The following is a 22,676-nucleotide window of genomic DNA, read 5'->3' as shown; positions in this document are numbered from 1 at the left end:
ATGTGTGTTTCTGGTCATTTGGGGGCTTGCCCCTGGAAGCGGTATATTGCCGCCACCAGTGGTAGGGGCCACACGCACACTGTGCTGCCAGCTGCACATACACCGGGAACCAGTGGTGCTTGCTGCTAGTGGTAGAACATCATTGGATCCCACCCCAACATTGCACTGGTGTAAGGGAGATCACAGAAGCTTCTTTCCCTGCCCCCTCCTTCTCCAAGCAACCCCAGAGCCCCCCTAAAAGCCCCTCCTGAGGTGAGGTCTCCTGACCATCAGGAAAGGCTTGGGAGGCTGCTATGGGGGCTGCTGGGGGAAGGAGCAGGGGAGTTGGCGTCCTTGAACTTCCTCCCTTTCAAAACAGTACTTATTCTTCTCTTCTTCCTTCTGTTATTAGTATTCGTACTAATTTTACATAGTGCCCAAGGTATTACTAGCTACTTACATTACTCAAGATAAATCAGCTGAAGTTGCACATCTATTCTGCATATATCCAAAGGATACCATCTTAAGTAGTGCAATATGACATATTTTTCTAAGACATTTTAGCTAACTGCAGAAAAAAACAGAAAAAGAGCAAATTTCGAGGAGTGACTAGCTAAAGACAAAAAAAAATTAACTGAATTACAGCTAAAGGAGGAAGTATAAAAGGATTCAGGGCTCATTTGGCTACCGAGCCAGGAAAAATAACAAATTATAGACATATGCGTAAACAGTTCAACAACTCCCAGCATTCCCCAGCCAGTCTGTCTAAACATGCATAGGATTGTGCCTTCAGTGTTCTTCAGCAGTTATCTAACAAGGGACCAACACAAACAGATGTGAATTAGGATGGTTTTTGAGCAAACTAAGGAACAGAGGGAGCAATCCTATGGCCCTCTAGACAAAGTGTCGGGGGCCATAGGATAATTCGGATCCCTGGATCTGAGGTTGCAGACAGCACTCCAACTGCAGATCCAGGAATCTGCGTTTCTTTTTCCCTCGCAGCTGGTGCAGAGAGAACTGTGCCGGTGACCTCGGAGGGGGGTAAAGGGGGCATGCCAGGGCAGGGGAGGGGGCTGGGATATCCTGAGGCCTCCCCAGTCTTCTTCCCTCCCACTTGGACGCGCCCCAGCCAGATGGGAGAAAAAGCCCATCTAGCCAAAATACAGAGTGGGAAGATGTGGAGGTGAAGATCACCTCCACCACTCCTCCAACTCTGCATAGGATGCCTGTAAGCCTCCGAATTCAGCGGCTTATGGGCATCGTCACAGGATTGTGTCCCAAATGGGATAGATAATTGTGGGTATTTTTAGTACAGAATTTTGGAATTCCTGGTTGTTATTCACCTTTAACATTTCCCGTAGCCTAAACAAACCCATTTTTCATAATTTCCCTGCAAGCCATGCATTCTGAATCCCCTCTCATCTTTGTTATTCCCTTCCAAAACAGTTTTAGCTTTTTCTTTCTTTTAAAAGTGTCATGACCAAAACTGGGCACAATACACCACCTGATGCTTCAAGGAACTGAAAATCAGCTGACCAGTCTTAATGTGATCTCTAGCACATATATGTTGTAAGCATTCAGTTAACTCTCCTTCAAGTATCTCATGACTTAAGCCTTTCACAAATAAAATTCCTAAAAAATAACCTTTTATCTATTGTGCTCTGTTTTGATTTTCAATATGTACATTCCTGCATTCTGGATAACGTTAGAGTCTGGAATTATTTATTTCTAATGTACTTATGGCTCTTTTGTTTTTCTGAGTAGATCTTACGGTAAACAACAGCTTCCGAATTCCAATCATGCATGAGGATTTATTTTCAGAGCGTGTCTGGCAACTGATACATGCAAATGTGAGCCAGCAAAATTAGGGAATGGAACAGGAGAAATGATCCACATTTCAATGCACCCTTCAATAATTGTTTATCCTTTGATAAGGAGAGATGTCCAGGCTGATCATCAATGGCTAGTATGGTTGGGCATATGGTGGGGCCCAGTGCCAAATGGAGCTCCCAAAATTGCTCCTGGACCCAACATTTAGTTTCCAAGCTATTATTCAACAATACTAAAGCAAACCTAGCAGGTTTGTGAAGAAACTGTGTATGGTAGACTATTGAAAAGATAAAGTTCTTTATGGTTTCCATCATGTGGTGAATATAAAGGGTGAGAAGAAATAGAACATGATAACTGGTTGTGTGAATTGGCTTTGAGGTGTAGTAGAGGAAATTAATTGGACTGAAATGGAGATAGTCCATGATAGATTTACCAAAGATACCTCTATGAGCAATGGACCATAGATATGAGGGCTGAAGAATTACCATTCTATCTCAGTATTTTAAATCTATCACTTGCCAGTGTGAGAAAATGTTCAGCATAAAATAAAGAAGGCTGCAATCCTATGGCCCCTAGATGGTGTCTGAGAAGCCATAGTATCTAGGGATTTCCTCATCCAAAGGCATAGACAGAGCTATAACCTCAGGGGAGGATATCAGAGTGGAGAATACTGCCCCACCCCTCATCCCTCTCACCTGCTGCAGAAAGTTTAGCAGTGGCTCTTTCCTTCAGGTCAATGTTCAGACCACAGGAAGAGGATGGAAAGGGAGGGAAGAAGGTGTGCTGGTGATCAGGGTGGAGCAAGGAGAGGCCATGGGTCTGCTGGATCCAAAGACCCGCAATCACAGACACCATCACTGGCAAGATATGTGTGTTACATGGGCTCAGAGGTTTGTCTACTGCAAAAAAGCTTTTTTGGAGGATGGAGAGGCTACAAAAGCCTCTGCTGTTTCTCCAGCCTTGCTGGGAGGGTGTTCTGATTCTGTCAGCCGGGCATCCATCCTGTAGAATTGTGCCCAAAGTGTATTTTTGACTGAATTTTCTAAACAATGTTATCAGCAGTCAAGATGAGCTGCTAGACAGGAATTAAATGTTTTAAAGACATTATTACATTAGTATCCTGGCCTTTTTCCTTTTGCAAGGAACCGAAGGTGGCTTATATAATCAGAACTTATGCACAGATAAATTAGGTTGAGCCAAATTTCCAAGAGCCAAACTGCTAGAAAACAAAGGTGACATTTCTTAATTACCAGAACAATCAAGAGATGGACTCTGTACTTTTCTGTGGAGATAAGAACCTTGGATAATGTGACAATTGTTACCCTATGGTGTTTTATCAACCTAGGCCTAGATTAGGGATGGCCAACTTCTTTCTCCTTGATATGGCCGCGCCAATGGTCCAGAGAATGGTCTGAGGACTAGAAGCCGTACATACATGTTACATGCCAGTTTTCAATGTCTCATGTAACATTTAAGATATGAAATAATTATTTCTTACAACTTGAATGCATCTTTCTTTTCTTTACAGGTGAAATAATGGGCAACCCTTTTAGCACTCATTAATTAAAATTTGGTAGGGCCATCATAGCCCACATGAACTTGCCTTTAGAAGTGGATTCAACCTATCAGTTGATTGCTTCTAGCCTACATCAATGACCTTAGAGACTCTCCCTTTCCTATCTGATTATACTATCAAAGAGGGAAGAGAGCATCTTGGTTTCAGTTGCCTGTGACTGTAATCACAGCATAGGGAAAATGCTGTCATCAAATGATTGAAAAGGTCTGTAAATATATAAGGAAACGAACAGATTGAATTAACGCAATCAGTTTTAAATAAGTTACTAACAATAACCAACAAAGTTACAATTTAATACCTTTCAATAATTGGTATTTTAGTCTGATCCTACTGAAAGTCCATTTGCCTTCGATCCGTGCTAAAATAAACCCAACAATCTAGCTCTACCTCCTTTCCAGTTTAAGGAACATTTGCCAACACATCTTCTCTTCAAACCTTCCCCCAGATCATTGTAAGCAAGTTTTTATTATATGAAAGAAGTGTGAAATCTAGTTACAGCTTCACTGTGATCCTCATGGACCTTGGCTTGAGATATCATCTGGAATATATCAACCTTTATAAATTGCATTCTGACATATGCATAATTAGTTGTTACAGTTGGAGATTAAAAGGGAAATGACTAGCAACAAGTACCCTCTCATAATTAAGTCTGAAAGGCTACCAACAGAGTTGGCTCCAGGTTGTGTGTGTGTGTTCTTATCCCTTTTCTCTTTTTCTCACCACTTAGATGGGGATGGTGGGCTTTTTATTTATTTATTATCATGTATTTAAAACATTCGTATCCTGCCCTATATCATTAAGATCTCAGGGCAGTGTACAGATAAAACAGGCTAGTCAAACAGGAGTAGCAACAGCTATCACCATCCCAGTCTCTTAGCTGCAGGCAGACTCAATCTGCTGGTCATCCCATCCAGCAGCCATTTTGCCATCCTGCGGCTCGTCCTTCTCACTGCCCTGTTTGCTCACTCTTTCCCTCTGGGTAACAAGGAAGAAGTGCAACAACAGCAGTGAACAGGCTGGCAAATCACTGCTTGACAGGAAACTGGAAGTCAGTAGTTTCAGCAAGAAGAACAGGGTTGTGGCAATGTCCTATGCAGGCATTTTAGCCTGTTCATGTGAGGGCTAAAAGTCAAAAGCTCCCCAATATGCTTGTCTCTTCAGTCCCTGACTGTCCCATGTTGAGGCAGAAGGTCTGAAAGGGGAAGGGGTTCTATTCTCATTTGCTTGAATGTGAGAAGAATCCGCCACACGATCAGGAATCCTGCATAACTCACAAATCTGGGCCTGACCCAACCGTCAGAAGGAGGAGACAAGATGAGACTGGCTGCAGAAGGAAGAGAACTCAGATAAAGTATCACAACCATCAGTGGCTTCCACTCCACATATTTGTGGCATGCTGTTCTAATTGATGTCCATTACAGGCCTTCAAGTGAGCCCTAAAGCATCTTCCTTTGGCTATAATTGAACCAGGACTTCACTGCGGCCATTGTTGATATGGTGCTGTCTGGTTTAATTTGATGTTGCCATTGTTCTTATCATTGTTTTATTATATTTTGTGGTTTTATGATTTGTGGTATGCTGCCATGGGACGATTTACTCTAAAAGACAGCTCATAGACTGGTAAAAGATAAATATTTATAAATGTTGCCATCCTTGCGATAAGCCTGCCACCAATATTGTTGTTGATATGGGCTAACTTGGTGCTGCTGACAGGTTAACCATTGGTGGGCAGTGGGTTTGGCATGCGGATGGCGGGATTTGTCAATACGTAGGAAATTACTGCCACTGGACTCACTTCCTGCTGTGCCCTCTCTTTAGGCTCCCAAGACAGAATAAGGAAGGGAAAAAGCTTAGTGAGGTGAGCACTGTTGACAGCTTCCTGAATGTTTAGAAAAGCTACCACCCCCACATCAAACCCATTACTCCCCATTGCTCTGAGGTTGTGTAGCTTTCTGTGCCTCCTGGCCCAGGGATAACGTTGGGGCTAGGGATGGGCGGATTCCCTACCTACCGGTCTGTGGGGAATCCGCCTGCGGAGGGGAGGCAATCTGTTCCTCCCGGCGGAATCCTCTTCGGCTGGCTCCTCCGGCTCCAAAGCGCCAGCAATACGGCCGCCATCCCATATTGCTGGCTGAAGGGACTGACTGAGGACGCAAATGGCGTCCAGGATGCCATTTGTGGCTGTAAAGGTCTTAGTTTGAGGCAAATGCAGCCGTAAATGGCTGCATTTAGCTTAAACTAAGACCTTTATGGCCGCAAATGGTGTTCTGGATGCCATTTGCATCCCTGCTATTCATTCACACGATAGGCTACGCAAATGTTGCGTAGCCTAACACGTGAATGAAAAGCAGGGAGGCAAATGGCATCCAGGATGCCATTTGCGGCCATAAAGGTCTTAGTTTGAGGTAAATGCAGCCGTAAATTGCATCCACAGTCAGTCCCCTTCAGCCAGTGATATGGCATGGTGGCCGTATCGCTGGCAATCCGGAGCCGGAGGATCCAGCCGAAGAGGATTCCATGGGGAGGCGGAGGTAAGTGTTCCGTTCCACCACAGACTCTGGGGGGCCGGATTCTTTAGAATCCGACCTCACTGGAGTCCGTGGCAGAATTCTCCGCCATCCCTAGTTGGGGCCCTGGTCAGCGGTGAGCCCTTGCCAGGATGTGGGAGCCAGCAGATGCCCTACTCTGCTGACCTTGAATGCCTGGACTGGCTACCAATATTTAAACCTGATGAATGATTTATTGTCTTTATACATATAAAGCAAAATCTTTTTTGTTGTGATGAAAGTGAAGTTCCTGGTTACATATACAGGGCTTGGATGCAGCGGTTTTACCTTGATCACACTTGTGTTCATATGATGAATGGGGTATGTTTGAAAGCCAAAAGTAATGGCATTCAGTGCACTCAGATTTTCAAAGCTTCATTTAAAATGTTCATTTAAGCAGCTATAAAAGATGTGTCTGCATTGCCTCAACATCTTTGAAAGTATCATACTGTGTGTTATATCATTTCTGTCATCAGTCTCATTTCTCTAAAAAGCCTGCTTCAGACTGTAAGAAAGCAGAGGTTCCAGATGATCAGTGAACTTGTAATTATCATAGATTTCTCTGGAATTCATAAGAATTTTAAGATACAGCAGAACCTTATAGTTACTCCTTCATAGTCCTGGGTAACTTTTTCCAGATGCCGATATCCTTTAGGTAGCAGTCAAACAACTAAAAGATGAAGTCCTTTATCTATTGGAAACAAATTTCTTGGGAACAATCCTATGGCCCGCCAGACAGAGTCTGGGGGGCCATAGGATATTTCAGATTCTTGGATGCGAGGTTAGAGACAGCACTGTGACCTCAGACTCAGGAATCCAAGCTCCCTGCTCCCACCACCACAGAGACATCTGCACTGGTTGCCTCTCCGAGCTCGCAAAAACAACCTTGGAGAGGAGGGGAAGGGAGTGCACCAGTGGGAGCAGAGAGGACTGGGGAGGCTGGCTTACTGGCCTCAGGCCTCCCCAACCTCCTTCCATCCTGCTCCAACATGCCCCAGCTAGATGGGCAAAAAAGCCTGTCTAGCTGAAATACAGAATGGGAGGAGTGTGGAGGCAAAGATCGCCTCTGCTGCTTCTCCGGCTCTACATGGGATGGCCATAAGCCCCCGAGTTTGGACGCTGATAGCCATCCCGATAGGATTGCGCCCTCAGAGTACTTAAGGCATTTGAATGATCAACAATAACCAAGGATTTACAAAATACTGGTGCCCTGATCTAATTTAACATAACTAGTTGTACCATAATGCTAATCCAAAATGTAAGTAACACACAATGTGGATGGAGTATACTTATATTCAAATCTGCATCCACTGGCATAAATGGGATGCTTGTCCATATCTGAAAGTGCATATCTTCTCTCCACACTGTGTTACTTAACAGTTGAATGTGCTTCTGAATGTACCTTCTGATGCCACAACTACTCATGTGCTAATAGAGCTGGAATCAGGGGACTAGAATTCAATTGCTTTGCAACTGTATTTGCTTGCTATCTAACTCTTAATATTTTTAAAAAGCTAGCATACTTATTTTGCTCAGAAATATCAACAACTTTGTATGTACGGAGCTGAGAGGGAATATATAACTAGGTTTTAGGAGGGGAAGTATAGGATCCTAATGATTCTTAGTTTGGTCATTATTTTCTTCACTTCTCCCTTCCTTTGTCTCCTCCACTTCTCAACTGTGTACAGTATAATCTCCACAAGCGTGAGGGATGCCTTTTTTTTGCTTGTGTAACCTTGTGTACACTGAACTGTATGTATACGTTATCAGATAGAATCAACCTGGTTGGTCTGGTATGGATGGCTTAATAGTTTAGAGTATTTAAAAATATGAGAGTTGAGGGAGATTGAAGATCGAAGAGACCATATTCCAATACATTTATTTTGCAAGAAATGTCAATAGTTTTTAAAGAGCAATGTCATCAAATAGAAATATTAAATATAGTACTGAAAAAATACAAACAAAATCAGAAGTGGAAAGCTTGTATTCTTAATACCTTGAAAACACACATGGCTTTGGTATTCTTCTGACATAACTGTTTTCCTTCCTAGAATAATACCCTTGAAAACACACCAGAACACAAAATCCATGTGTTTTTCAAGCTATTCAGAACTCATGTTGCCTGCAAAATGTGGAAGAGGCCTCCTAAACAAGACACAATATATATAACCGGAGGGTCATAAAACAGATATCAAAAACTTTCTATAAAATTAAAGTAACTCAAATATTTTTAGATAACCCTTAGGTTTTAGGCAAGATGGAGATAACCTTGGGAAGAAATGGAAGTTGATAGGAACCTGAAATATTTCATGGCTTTTCTAGAGACAGAGCATCTTTTCTAAAGGATAAGAGTGTTTTAAATAGTTACTGTCTGTAGAAAAGATAGCATGACCCTACACATCCAGGTACTTCTAGAAGCTTGACAAAGTCCCTGGAGACCAGCAAATGATACTTACATTACACATTCTGTACATTCTTAATGGACACTGACAATTCAGGGGATTGCAATCAGGGCCATCCACATAATGGATGGCCCTGATGGAGGGCCATCCACACCCAAGACGGACAGGTCATGGCAGAGAGTTCTGACAAAATGTGGTCCACTGGAGAAGGAAATGGCAACCCACTCCAGTATTCTTGCCAAGAAAACCCCATGGAACGTATCACAAGGCTAAAAGAGATGATGCCGGAAGATGAGCCCCTCAGGTCGGAAGGTGTCCAATATGCTACTGGGGAAGAGCAGAGGGTATTTCCAAGTAGCGCCAGAAAGAGTGAAGCGGCTGGGCCAAACCCGAAAGGACACTCAGCTGTGGATGTGTCTGGTGGTGAAAAGAAAATCCGATGCTGTAAAGAACAATATTGTTTAGGAACCTGGAATGTCAGATCAATGAATCAAGGTAAGCTGGAGGTGGTCAAACATGAGATGGCAAGATTGAACATCGACATCTTGGGAATCAGCGAACTCAAATGGACAGGCATGGGCGAATTTAATTCAGGTGACCATCATATCTACTATTGTGGGCAAGAATCCCTTAGAAGAAATGGAGTAGCACTCATAGTCAACAAAAGGGTGGGAAAAGCAGTACTGGGGTACAATCTTAAAAATGACAGAATGATCTCAGTACGAATCCAAGGCAAACCATTCAACATCACAGTAATTCAAGTCTATGCCCCAACCACTGAGGCCAAAGAAGCTGAGGTTGATCGGTTCTATGAAGACCTACAACACCTTCTAGAACTAACACCAAAAAAAGATGTCCTCTTTATCATAGGGGATTGGAATGCTAAAGTAGGAAGTCAAGAAATCACTGGGATAACAGGCAGGCATGGTCTTGGTGTACAAAATGAAGCAGGACAAAAGCTAATAGAGTTTTGCCAAGAGAACACGCTGATCATAGCAAACACTCTTTTCCAACAGCACAAGAGGCGACTCTACACATGGACGTCACCAGATGGTCAATATCGAAATCAGATTGATTATGTCCTTTGCAGCCAAAGATGGAGAAGCTCCATACGGTCAGTAAAAACAAGACCTGGAGCTGACTGTGGCTCAGATCATGAGCTGCTTCTTGCAAAATTTCGGCTTAAATTGAAGAACGTAGGGAAAACCACTAAACCGTTCAGGTATCACCTAAATCATATCCCTGATGAATATACAGTGGAGGTGAGGAATAGATTTCAGGGATTAGACCTGATAGACAGAGTGCCTGAGGAACTATGGACGGAGGTCCGTAACATTGTTCAGGAGGCAGCAACGAAATCCATCCCAAAGAAAAAGAAATGCAAGAAAGCCAAGTGGCTGTCTGATGAGGCTTTACAAGTAGCTCACGAAAGAAGGGAAGCGAAAAGCAAGGGAGAAAGGGGAAGATATACCCAACTGAATGCAGAGTTCCAGAGAATAGCAAGGAGAGACAAGAAGGCCTTCTTAAATGAACAATGCAAAGAAATCGAGGAAAACAACAGAATGGGAAAGACTAGAGATCTCTTCAAGAAAATTGGAGATCTCAAGGGAACGTTTTGTGCAAAGACGGGCATGATAAAGGACAAAGAAGGCAGGGACCTAACAGAAGCAGATGAGATTAAGAAGAGGTGGCAAGAATACACAGAAGAACTATACAGGAAAGATCTGAATGTCCCTGATAGCCATGATAGTGCGGTCACTGAACTTGAGCCGGACATCCTAGAGAGTGAAGTCAAGTGGGCCTTAGGAAGCATTAGTAACAACAAAGCTAGCGGAGATGACAGCCTTCCAGCTGAGCTATTTAAAATCCTAAAAGATGATGCTGTTAAAGTGCTGCATTCAATATGCCAACAAATCTGGAACACTCAACAGTGGCCACAAGACTGGAAAAGGTCAGTTTACATTCCAATTCCAAAGAAGGGCAATGCCAAAGAGTGTTCAAACTACCGCACCATTGCGCTCATTTCACATGCCAGCAAGGTGATGCTCAAAATCCTACAAGCTAGGCTTCAGCAGTATGCGAAGCGAGAACTACCGGAAGTACAAGCTGGGTTTCGAAGAGGCAGAGGAACTAGAGATCAAATCGCCAACATTCGCTGCATCATGGAGAAAGCAAGAGAATTCCAGAAAAACGTCTATTTCTGCTTCATTGACTACGCTAAAGCCTTTGATTGTGTGGATCACAACAAACTGTGGCAAATTCTTAAAGTGATGGGAGTACCAGACCACCTTACCTGTCTCCTGAGAAACCTGTACGAGGGTCAAGAAGCAACAGTAAGAACCAGACATGGAACAACCGATTGGTTCAAAATTGGGAAAGGAGTACGACAAGGCTGCATATTGTCACCCTGCTTATTTAACTTATATGCAGAGTACATCATGAGAAACGCCGGGTTGGATGAATCAGAGGTCGGAATTAAGATTGCTGGGAGAATTATCAACAACCTCCGATATGCAGACGATACCACCCTAATGGCAGAATGCGAAGAGGATCTCAAGAGCCTCTTGTTGAGGGTGAAAGAGGAGAGTGCAAAAGCTGGTTTGACACTCAACATTAAAAAAACTAAGATCATGGCATCTGGCCCCATCACTTCCTGGCATATAGAAGGGGAAGAAATGGAAGCAGTGACAGATTTTACTTTCTTGGGCTCCAAGATCACCGCAGACGGTGACTGTAGCCATGAAATTAAAAGACGCTTGCTCCTTGGGAGGAAAGCTATGGCCAACCTAGACAGCATAGTAAGAAGCAGAGACATCACCTTGCCGACAAAGGTCCGTCTAATCAAAGCTATGGTTTTCCCAGTAGTAATGTATGGCTGTGAGAGCTGGACTATAAGGAAGGCTGAGCGCCGAAGAATTGATGCTTTCGAACTGTGGTGCTGGAGAAGACTCTTACGAGTCCCCTGGACTGCAAGGAGGTCAAATCAGTCCATCCTAAAGGAAATCAACCCAGAGTGCTCATTGGAAGGACAGATAATGAAGCTGAAGCTCCAATATTTTGGCCACCTAATGCGAAGAGAAAACTCCCTGGAAAAGACCCTGATGCTGGGAAAGACTGAAGGCAAAAGGAGAAGGGGACGGCAGAGGATGAGATGGCTAGATAGCATCACGGATGCAATGAATATGAACTTGAGCACGCTCCGGGAGAGAGCGCAGGACAGGAAGGCCTGGCGTGCTATGGTCCATGGGGTCACGAAGAGTCGGACACGACTGAACAACAACCATCCACATAATAAGGAGATTTCAAGTGTTACAGTCTTGTGCAGAGTGCCACCAGATGGAAACTATTTTCTGTGGACTGCATATGTATGTGCAACGTTTGAATCAGGTGCGATGACTGTTTATATAGAGAGAGGAAAAAAGGGCACAGCATGTATAAGTAGTGGCCACAAGCTACCAAACGCTACTGCTGTACAAATTCAGTCCAGTAGGGCTCCACTGAAATATACAGAAGAAATAATTATTGTGAAAGCAAAAGCATCTGGTGGATTCTATACATTCATACGTTATCTCTGGCGTGGGAGTCACTTCCATGCAGTAAGGTTGCTTTTTATGCATGTCTATATGCAGAAGCCACAGGGTACAGGCAGATTGTATTATTATGTCCTATGCTATTGTCATCCCTTCCCTGGTTCTACCACATGCTTCCAGTATAGAGATCTGTCTGGGTCTGAAGCACAAAGAAAGAGTTCCTGCAACAAGGATGTGGCAAATGTGCATGTGTTTCTAAAAAGAAAGGTGCACCCAACACAGTATTTGGTTATGGAACTGCATGCATCAGTAGTAAGTGATAAGAAAATTGTATTGTTACAAACTCGGACTCCTATATTGTCATGTAGCTCAATAGTGCCTCTAGAGCATCTGGTAAATTGGCACCATGCTGGGATCCCTGAATAGACTTATATCATCTCCCCTCCCCCACATATGCATCCAAACCCTAGGTTCTTTTTTTTTAATGGACTGGCTGGCTCAAACCAGCTAAGCGATTTAAGATGCATGTCTACATCATTAGGAAGATGAATCCAACCACTAAGTAATTTTCTGATTTGCTGGCTAGACCACTGAAATCAGAAAGAGGTATTATGGCATGATTAGACAAGACAAGAATAAGCCTCCACTAAGGGACTGGATTTTACTGAACTCAGATTCCCATAAAAGTTCACTCACTCCTTCTAGAACTGTCCATATACCATCTAGACACTCTCAGACCATCCACTATATTGACTTTTAAAATTTTATTTGGAATTCACTGTGTGTGTGTGTGTGTGTGTGTGTGTGAGAGAGAGAGAGAGAGAGAGAGATTATTTTTGCCCTTTTCCCCATTAATGAGGGGAACAGTCCCCATTTGTAGAAATAGAAAATGAATACTTTTCAGCAAACCAATTGGCCATGTCTACATTCTCACCACAATGGTTAGAACCTTTATCCTATACTGAAGTGGGAAATGATAAACCAGTTTTCTTCCCTCAGATATTTACTTTCCAGAAAGTTACCTGCATCATTGAAATTAGCCCCATTTCTCCTTGTAATACTCATCGAAAAAAAAACCCTTCCTTGAATTTCTCCCTGAAATGAAGTTAATCAAAGCAAAGATGGCTGGCTAATTATGAAAAAAAAAAAGCTAGAAGAGGTCCTCCTGAGGGAAATGAACCCTTCACATCAGCCAAAGGCATGCCAAACCTTTCTAGCAATGGATTAGATAAGGAGTGTGAGTTGACAGTTTTCCTGGCGTAAGAGAATGGAGAACAAGTAATAAGATATGACTGCAAGAAGAAAGCAACAAGACCTTAGGGGTATGTGAAGCTTTTTGAAATGATTCAGACACTCTTTCTAATCTAAACTCCATTTAAAATTAAAAGCCAGAGCACAAGCAGAAAATGCCACCACCATTACAAAATAAAGGGCTGGTGAAGCAAAATAGTACATCCATCCCTGAGTTTTATGTTTAACCTTAATTTATGTTAACATAGCTAGCTTGGGATTTTGTATCTTTGGCTCTCAATAATTATGACTGAAAGGAACACATTAACCCACAGAAGTATGAAAAAAGAATAAGCATATGCTTAACTCTTCTACTGAAATGTGACTTACAAGGTATCAGATTTGGCTGGAGTGAACCCTAAGTTCATTTTACTCTTTCCACCTTATGCACAAGCGTGCACACACAAACATTATTATAAGTGTATGTAATGATATGTTACGATTTGGGAGAACAAAGACAAGCAAAAGGGAAACAGATTGCTAAAATGTTTCTCCCCCAAATATAAACTCAACAGGGAGCTGGCTTTTTGACAAATGATATTTGATATTTGCATATTCTATGCAAATACTATATTTGTATGAAATTTGCATTTCCAAACTTGTTTATATTGTATGTCCATCTAAAAATGCAAGCTGCTGAATAAATGTAATGCTCCCCCCCCACATATGCTTCCTATATTTTAATGGCTCTGTGCGTTTCTACTGTAATATTTGGCTGTAGGTGCTTTTCGATTCAAAGGGAAAGATTAGAACTTCTCTACAGTCAACAGGCACATTCATGTCTCCTTCTCTGTGGCTTCTGTTGTTCTTTAAAACAATCCATGCAGAAAGTACCGAAGACCGCTAAAAAGGGAGGTGAAATATGATGCCCTGAAGTGATACCTATACGTATTGGCCTGACTTAAGTCCTGATCACATCATATAACTGACACCATTTTGATAGGTTAAGTGGGGAATTTTGTTTTGAACATATGTTCTGTCATTCTGACCCTTACCTTGTAGATAAAGGCCAGCAAAAACGTTCTTTGGCTATGAAATTGTTCTAGAGCTAAGCCATCTCATGCTGAATAAGTGACCCTAAAGAATAATACTTTTACAATATTTTGTGCATGCACACCTGGCCAGTTCTCCAGAGGGGCAAGTATGTGAATGCATGTGCTTTTTCCCCATATATTTTAATTTCTTCCTCATGGATTCTCCCTGTAATTCAGGCATACTGTGGTGGAGATATCTCCAATGGATTCTGTTTTTCTTCCACTGTCACTCTGTTTCAAAGTTATTTTTTGAAGTGCAATTAACAGAGCAGCGCATAATTGCTGCTAACATTGCAGTAAATAAGCATTTAAAAGGTTCTAGAGGAAATGCAAACAATCAAGTGTCCAAAGTGGAAGTGTCTCATTGTCTCCTTTTTCTTTAAACTTTCCCCCCTATATTTCTGGCCTCCAAAAATGAACACATTCCATTCTTTATGTCAAACTTATCAAAATTAAACTACCTCCAGCTGCCAAAACAGCTACAAGAAAAAAATGTTATTATATTATAAAATGCTTCTAGCTAACTGTGGATTTTTTCCCATCTACTACAACAATATAATACAATAAAACTCAACATATGCAAAAAAAAAAAATACTGCACTGAGTAGCTCAGTACACATGGAGGTTAAATAATAAACATGCATGCTACCCTAACACATTATATAATTAGAACCAATTATCAGAATCAACTGAAAGAAGGCAGGAATGCAAAGCAGGAAATGAGAATACTGCTGACCTATTAGACTTAGCACAATGACCTTTATAATGCAATTATATTGAAATATAGCCTACTTTTCTCTTGTGCTTAAGGTTGAGTATGTGAAAGTTTGTCACACATCAAAATGCAACTAATTACACAACTTCTCAAATTATCTTTACAGATCTGCTCACAAGTGTAGAAACTGACATTTCACCATTCAGAGTATGTTTTTCAACAGCCAGGCTGCCAAGAGGAAAATAATAATACACAGACATGTAGTAGCTGGTGTTCAGATTCTAGATATTAGGAGCATAGACCTTTGGTCCATCTAGGCTAGTAATAACAATTTTTACTCCAGAATTTCAGCCACAGGTCTCTCTAAACCAGAGGTAGGCAACTTTTTGGGCCCGCAGACACATTGGCAATTTGAGAAACTGTCCTGGACACTACCACAAAATGGCTGCCATGGGAGGCATGGCTAGTCACAAGGGACAAGTAGCTTGCGTAAATACTTACAAGGGAGAGGCAGATCTAACTCCCAACACACTAACTCCCAACTCCTTTGAACCCACAGTTTTCAATGTCAACAGAAACGTATTTCACAGACGGCAAACTTTTTCTCTCCCTCTGTGGGATGGGTAGGGCACCTCTCAGTGGACAACAAGAAAGGGTCTGTGGGCACACTGGTGCCAGCGGACACCATATTGCCTATCCCTGCTGTAAATATAAAAGGGAATGCCAGAGACTAAGTTGGACACATCATACATGTGAAGAATGGAACATACCATGGAGCACACTCTGCCATAGCTTCTGTCCCATTTTCCCTATATTCCCAGAATCCTTTTCTGCCATCCTCTGGTGTAATTTTAATTCTACCCTATCATCACTATTTAAGCCCCACTCGTATTCACCTATGTTATGACCGTCTTGGGGATATGTCATACATTACAGCGAAAAGGGGTCCAATTTTTACTATAGGATGACACTTTCTGTAACATTTGAGGAGCATTTGTATGACTAAAAGGCTATGGTAAACAATGGAGCTGTCACAGGTCATGAGGGGAATGCAGCAACCCACATTTGCTGTAACATATGAAACTGTTCTCACTTTGGAACTTCTAGATGGTATCATCTTCTTGCGTCTGCTGCAGACTGATTTCACAATTGCCCAACCAGCAAAGCTCCAACCCTAGGGCAAGCAGCATAGAAGCATGTTGAGATAACTTAATAGACAGCATGCTGCTATTTGCCCAAGGCTAAGGAATAGAGTAAGTATAGTGTGCTACCAAGCCAGCCCTTAGTTTTCTCTATGCTAGAATAGTGCTGGCAGTTAAAGATGGTAGCATGACCTTAAATATATAGCTGATAAATAAGGTATCATGTCACCTCCATGCCCTACACAGCTCCCAAATTCTGTACAAATGTACATGGAAATATATGATAAAACATAATATTATTCTTTTAAAAAACTGGAACTAAGATCTTTCCTAGAAATTCTTCTTTGGCTAATAAAAATAAATAATCTTCCACTTCTGTTGTCCACTGATATATTAGTAATCAAACATTATCCATTTGATGAAGAGAAAATAATTTCCTGGAAATTATTACTAATTTAAAGAAACATTCTTAGTTTATTTGACTGGTGTCAGTAAAACAGGGCTAAATCAGCTCCAATGAGATGACTGCTAATGGTGTGTAAACAACTTTAAAACTCAGAATAGTGCTCAAAAGTTTAATCATCAGTTTACATTTAAGGGAGCTATTTTCCGTTTAACTGTGCAAAGAATTTAATACAACGGCTTGGTTCCTAACAAATGCTGTATGAATGGAAGACTTCCTTTTGTCTGCAAAAGGGTCTCTGATCTAGTGGAAACTTCTGCTGGAGAAACAGAGTTGGGTGATTCTCCCTCTCCTCTTTAGCCCCCTGCATGCCCCACACTTTTACAGAGTACTCCTCAACCCTCTGGAGCAGATTTTCAGTGGTACAAGAAGGAGGGGAGATATCGAAAATTGCCTCTCTCTTCTGTCGGTGGAAGCATCCCATGGCTGGAACTCTGCTGAGAAGATATTCCTGCTGTTGGAATGTTAGCTAGGATCCAAGCAATCAGGTTTTATTGGATGACCATAAATTCACTGTTTATATGTAAAGTCTTGCCTAAACAAGGCTTAGCATGTCCCAAGCATGTACTAGGTCAGTCTCCCATAACCTTGTGCCCAGTAGACAGTTTGGACTACAATGACCATCATCCACAACAATTGACCATCCTGGCTGGATGGGATTGTTGTCCAAAACACCTGGAGGGCATCTGTTTGAGGAAGGATGGGCTAAGTGCACATGACACAGCCACCTTGCTGAAGCTAAACTCAGTCCAGTTGGAGGCTGGATGAGTGTCAAGGGCTCCTTGGAGGCCTCTCTCAGTCTAATCCAGTAGCCAAGTCCAGTCACAGACAAAGGAATTCGTTTCAAAGCTTTATTCTTCTTTTACAACTTAAGAACTATATCGTTTGCAACTAGATCTGAGCAGCACAGTACCTATGCCCTAAGTTGGAACAGTTAGTCCCCGTTTGAAAAGGAATTACTGGCAGACCCCTGAACTTAAGGACTAGGGAGAGTCCCTCCCCTTTTCCCTTGGATCCTCTGGGCGCAGCTGTTGTTTGCGCGCCAACCTGGCACTACGCCTCCTTTCCGCGCCCTCCATCTGGCGCCGCTCTCTGCGTCTGCATCGCGCATCCACCAAGTCTGCTATCTGTGCTTGGTCGCTCCCTGGACTGCTAACTAAACTAGGAATGCTGGTGGGAGGAATCTCCGTCAGCTGTTGGCCCTGGGAAAGAGGAGCGCGCTCTTCTCCCAGGAGCGACTGCTCTTCCTCAGAATCAGAACTACTCTGGGATTCTATGGGCTCAGTGTCCACCCTGACAATGAGAGACCTTCCTAGAAACCTGTATATCCTTCCTGGGGTTCTGTGATGGAACAAAGGTAGGATTAAAATCTATAAAGTTATGGAACAATCACATAACAAATAATTAACGTCTTCATACTTCCAGTCTGAGTTGTGATACAAAGCAATTATACCTGTCATTGCAGTGAAACTCCATGTGCAATCAGGTGTTCTCTGAAGCTCAACAGTCAAAGAGACATCCTTTATTCAAAGGGCAGGACCATCTAATCCAACAACTCCACAAAAGCAAAACTCTGCTTTCTTTCCTGGGATTTAGAACAGACCCTTCAACAACTTCCCCAGGGTAGATATTCCAGATCACAGATGTACAGAAGGTGTCTGAATTGCCCCAGACTCTCAAGCCAGCAACTGAATTAAAAAAACCAACCCTTTGCAAATGGGGAATTAGGCTGCAGTCCTTTACCCACTTACCCAAAAGGAAGACCCATTGAATTCAATGGGACTTACTTCTGAATAGGCATGTATAGAGCTTCACTGTGATCCATATTGTCAGTCAATGACTCCCAACCAAGGGTCAGAACATGCTTAAAAGATTATCTGGGAAAATTGTGGTCCAGTGAACCTAACATTTCTAACATTCCAGTACTTATGTGACTTCAATATATATTTAAAATACAGTATATGCTAAAAATAATTAGGTGGAAATATTTATATTTCATAATGCTGTGATTAGAAAATGAACACTGGAAAAGGTTTTTGTTTAAACAAAAACACCCAGCTTGATAAAGAGTGACTTCAAATGCTGGCACAGTAAAATTATGTTTATCTCAACTCTGCTTGGAGGCAAAGAATACAACTCTGTGAATAGTCAGTGGTGTCTCTGGAGTAAGCCAAAGTTGCGTACTTATGTATTGTATGGAATACACCACCACCACTAAAGCAGATTAGCTAATATGTGGGAAAGTACAAAGCTGCAATAACTTTTGGGTGGAGATGAGTCTGTTCATAAGCACTAGAGAATCCAACAATTCTCCACCCAAGCATAATTCACCAATGACCTCACCAGTTTCCTACACACTCAACATGCCTTCCTGCCTGTTCTCTGTGTAGCCAAGCCATGATGTCAACAGTCCACCTGCAAGAGCACATAGAAACCTCTCGGTCAGGGTCACAGGGAGATGAGATAAAAGCCATGCCAGCATTAATTAAATTTCCTCTGAAAAAGTGTGGTACCTTTTTTCTTCTCCTTAAAAAGACTTCCCTATTGCACAGAGATCTTCAATACATGCACTGTTTGTATTCTGTAAAGATACTATGTTATAAAAAGGAGCTCCAAAGGTTAGAAGTTACTTTGCACGTTATAAGAATATACAAAAAGCAGTCTACATGAATACAGTGGCATTCCCCCCCACATATTACTTAGAAATGCAGTTCTGGAAGCCAGAAATACACAGTGTGAGTTTGGAGGGGGACGAGACTTGGCCAGCTAATATCTCTGCGATTTCAAAGGGTCTAGTAGTAATTTAACATTTAGAATTACTCATAACATTCCACAAGTCATTAACAAGTTTCCCAAGAGTGTACAAAAGGGTTTAAGTCACATTATGGATTCCCTCCCTCTTCGGAAATGCTAACAGTTTTACCGCACTTGTGGTCAAACGGAACGTTTCCTGGTCATATACATAGAAAGCATATTCCAAGGCCAGAAAGTCCTCATGACAGAATTTCCTGAACGCCAAAAACACATCTAGTCAGGAATCACTTCCTTCCTTGTGCCCTTTCACTGGTAATGCAGAACAATAAGTCAGATACCCTCAGTCACTCCCCAACATGCTGCTAATGTGAGGAAACTCAGCTGTGCTCTGGGATTATGAGATAACACTACAAGAGCACTTTCTTCTGACATGGTTGGAGCTTGGGTTCCATCTCTAGTACAGTTCCACAAGATAGCTTCATAATTAGAACAAATTCAAGCCATGAAATTGTGTGTGTGTGCATGTGCGTGTGTTCACACACACACACACCACACACACACACACACACACACACACACACACACAATAGCAAACAGACCCAGCTTTGCATGGGTTGAAATAGTCCTTAGTTTGATCCACTGAAGCCTTCAGGTAAAGTCACAGACATCCCTAAGAATGCCACTGTGCACGCCATACCCTCCTGAGGGAGGTATCTGTCTATTCCATTCCCCAGAGGGAAGGCTGCCTCTCAAAAAGGGGGGATGGACAGCTGCATAATTGCCCCTTTGACTACTCCCCCCTGGCTTCATTGGCCCGTTTGCACTTAATGACAACCTATGGGTTGTTTAAACCATGGGTTGTGAGGGTCTCAAGCAAGGGAACCAGCATGTTGATTCCCACATGCTCACCACTTTTTGAATCAGTTTTAATCAACAACCCAGGAGCGCCTTGTCCCTGGGTTGTTTGATGTGATGTCTGAACCCGGCATTCTGGATTGCTCCGGCAACAATCCAGAATTTAACCCAACAATCACCCATGGTTTGTTGTCTGAGTTCAGACATTACATCAAGCAACCCAGTTCCTGGGTTGTTGATTAAAGCTGATTGAAAGAGGAAACTCCGAGTGCGCGGAAGGCAGCACGCTTGCTCCCTTGCTCATGGTCCCGCCAATCTCATGAATTGGTGTTATGTGCAAAGCAGGTCAATCTGTGTTGACTGCAAAGTAGGGATGTACGAAAGGCGCTTACCTTTCACGGATTATGTCGATGGTGGGGGGGGAGGCGCTCCGTCCCTCCCCCTGGAATCCTGGACGGGGGGGAGGCGCTCCGTTCCTCCCCCCCTGGAATCCTGGCTGGCCGGCTGTGCTCCGCAGGGATTCTGTTGAGCCGCTGGCCGGCTCTGCCAGCGGCCGGACATCCGGCCTCTGGCTAGGAGCGACGCAAATGGCGGCAGCCATAGCCACCGCCGTTTGCGTCCCTGCAGTCAGCTGTGATAGGCTACATAAATGTTTACGTAGCCTATCACGGCTTACTTTAAAAAACAACAACAACAACGCGTGTATGCAAATGGCGGCGGCCATGGCCGCCGCCATTTGCGTTCCTTATTTTGGCACGTCTTAGTTTACGTCAAGATTTACGTAGACTAAGACGGCAAAAATAAGGGGAACGCAAATACCATAGCGGATGCTACACTATTTGCGTTCCCCTTATTTTCGCCGTTTTAGTCTACGTAAATCTTGACGTAGACTAAGACGTGCCAAAATAAGGAATGCAAATGGCGGCGGCCGTGGCCGCCGCCATTTGCGTATACGCGTTATTGTTGTTGTTGTTTTTTTAAGTCAGCCGTGATAGGCTACGTAAACATTTACGTAGCCTATCACTTTTTTTTTTTTTTAACTTAGCCATGATAGGCTACGTAAATCTTTACGTAGCCTATCACGTTTTGTTTTTTTTTAACTGGAAATGGCAGCGGCAGCAGCCGGTCAGAAGACCGGCCGCCGCCAGGAAGATCCGCCCCAGGTAAGTCTCGTCCCGGGGGGGGGGGGGGGGGGACGGGGGGGGCAGACCATTCCACCACCGATTTCGGGGGGCCGAATGCGCTGGCATTCGGCCTCCCGGAGATCCGTGGCAGAATTCTCTGACATCCCTACTGCAAAGCTTATGTGCTGGTTAGGGAAGTCTTCCACCTAGTGACCAAAGATGGTACTTCAGGCTTCAAACACATGAACACCTTTATATTAATAAATTTAAATTAATGCATTTTAAAATAACAAATAATCTTAAGGTGCACGCTCTCTTATCATGCAGTTTCAGGTGTCTAGGTTTCACAGTGTTGTTATTATGGCACTGACAGACAGACATCCTCCTTTATTATTATGGAAGAAATACACACATACACACCTACCTACATCTATATATTGATGAGACAAACAAGATCAACCTGAAACTAACAGAGGGATCATATATTCTAAATGTTTCATATAGGCTGAAAAGCTTACAGGAAAAGAAATGGCCAGGATCTTTCAGGCCAGGGGCTTGTGCTAGCCCAGCATGATTTTTTACTTTACAGCTGAACCTCATGGCATCTCAGAAATTGCTCTTGAAACTTGCCCCAGTTTCAAAAGCGGCATCAGGGAGTTGCTTTTTGAAGAAACACAAGTCAAAAGTCCCTTCATGGAACAAATTCCACCATTCTTTGAATCCCAGCCAATGTACTTCAATGGAAATGTATTGGTGTGGCTTGCAAGTTAATGCATATTCATCTAGGTAGTGTCTCAGAGATGTGTGGTCCTTTATTTAAGTATTTCAGGAGTTTCTATACAGCTTTATACCACAACATTTGCAGGCGACTTACAAAGCATACAATAATGGCTAAAACACAGATTTCAAATGCAGTACTCACTGTTCCCACCAGTGGATATATAAATCCAGCTCCAATACTGGCCCTCACGTCGCTAATAGGAAGAATGAAGCCAGTGGGGACACCTTTCCTCTCAGGCATGTGGGAGAGGGACAGATGAGTTTTTGCCATACAAATGGGCAAATTTCCAAATCCCTGCAGAGAACAAATGAAAAGAGACAGATTATTGTCAAGGTTGTGAATACCCTGCTCTGAAACAACCCCCCCCCCCCCAGCAAGACTTTGTCCCAAAATAACCCATATTCTTCTAAAGTAAGGCTATATTTTATGGCTGGTATAAATTGCTGAAGTGTAGGAGCCTTGGGCTCATGCGTCAGTTTTGTGTTGACAAAAATGGCACTCTGTATCTACACACACACATACGTACGTTGCATCACAAATTACTTACTACATGTGTGCATGCATGCCCAACACCAGTGGTACAGGGCCTCAGGTTTGGGGGCCAGATCTGGCTCTCCTAAGGTCCAAATCAGGTTTTCCAGGTTCCCCAGATGGC

At 42.8% G+C, this 22,676-nt stretch overlaps 1 protein-coding gene across 3 annotated transcripts in view; it reads right to left on the bottom strand.

Moving 5' to 3' along the window:
* Window positions 1–22,676, bottom strand: part of MTHFD1L (methylenetetrahydrofolate dehydrogenase (NADP+ dependent) 1 like) — a 213,394-nt gene that overhangs the window by 32,822 nt on the left and 157,896 nt on the right. For all 3 annotated transcript variants that reach the window (XR_014786738.1, XM_084827831.1, XM_084827833.1), the window contains one exon: window positions 22,163–22,315. Coding sequence is in view for 2 of the 3 variants with exons in the window: in XM_084827831.1 (XP_084683957.1) it covers window positions 22,163–22,315 (153 nt within the window). In the remaining variant the exon portion in view is untranslated. The remainder of the gene's footprint in view (window positions 1–22,162; window positions 22,316–22,676) is intronic.

Source organism: Heloderma suspectum, chromosome 1, assembly GCF_057233095.1.
Source record: "Heloderma suspectum isolate Gila_16-S chromosome 1, 16-S_ref, whole genome shotgun sequence".
NCBI lineage: Eukaryota > Metazoa > Chordata > Lepidosauria > Squamata > Helodermatidae > Heloderma > Heloderma suspectum.
This window is presented reverse-complemented; position numbering and strand designations above follow the sequence as displayed.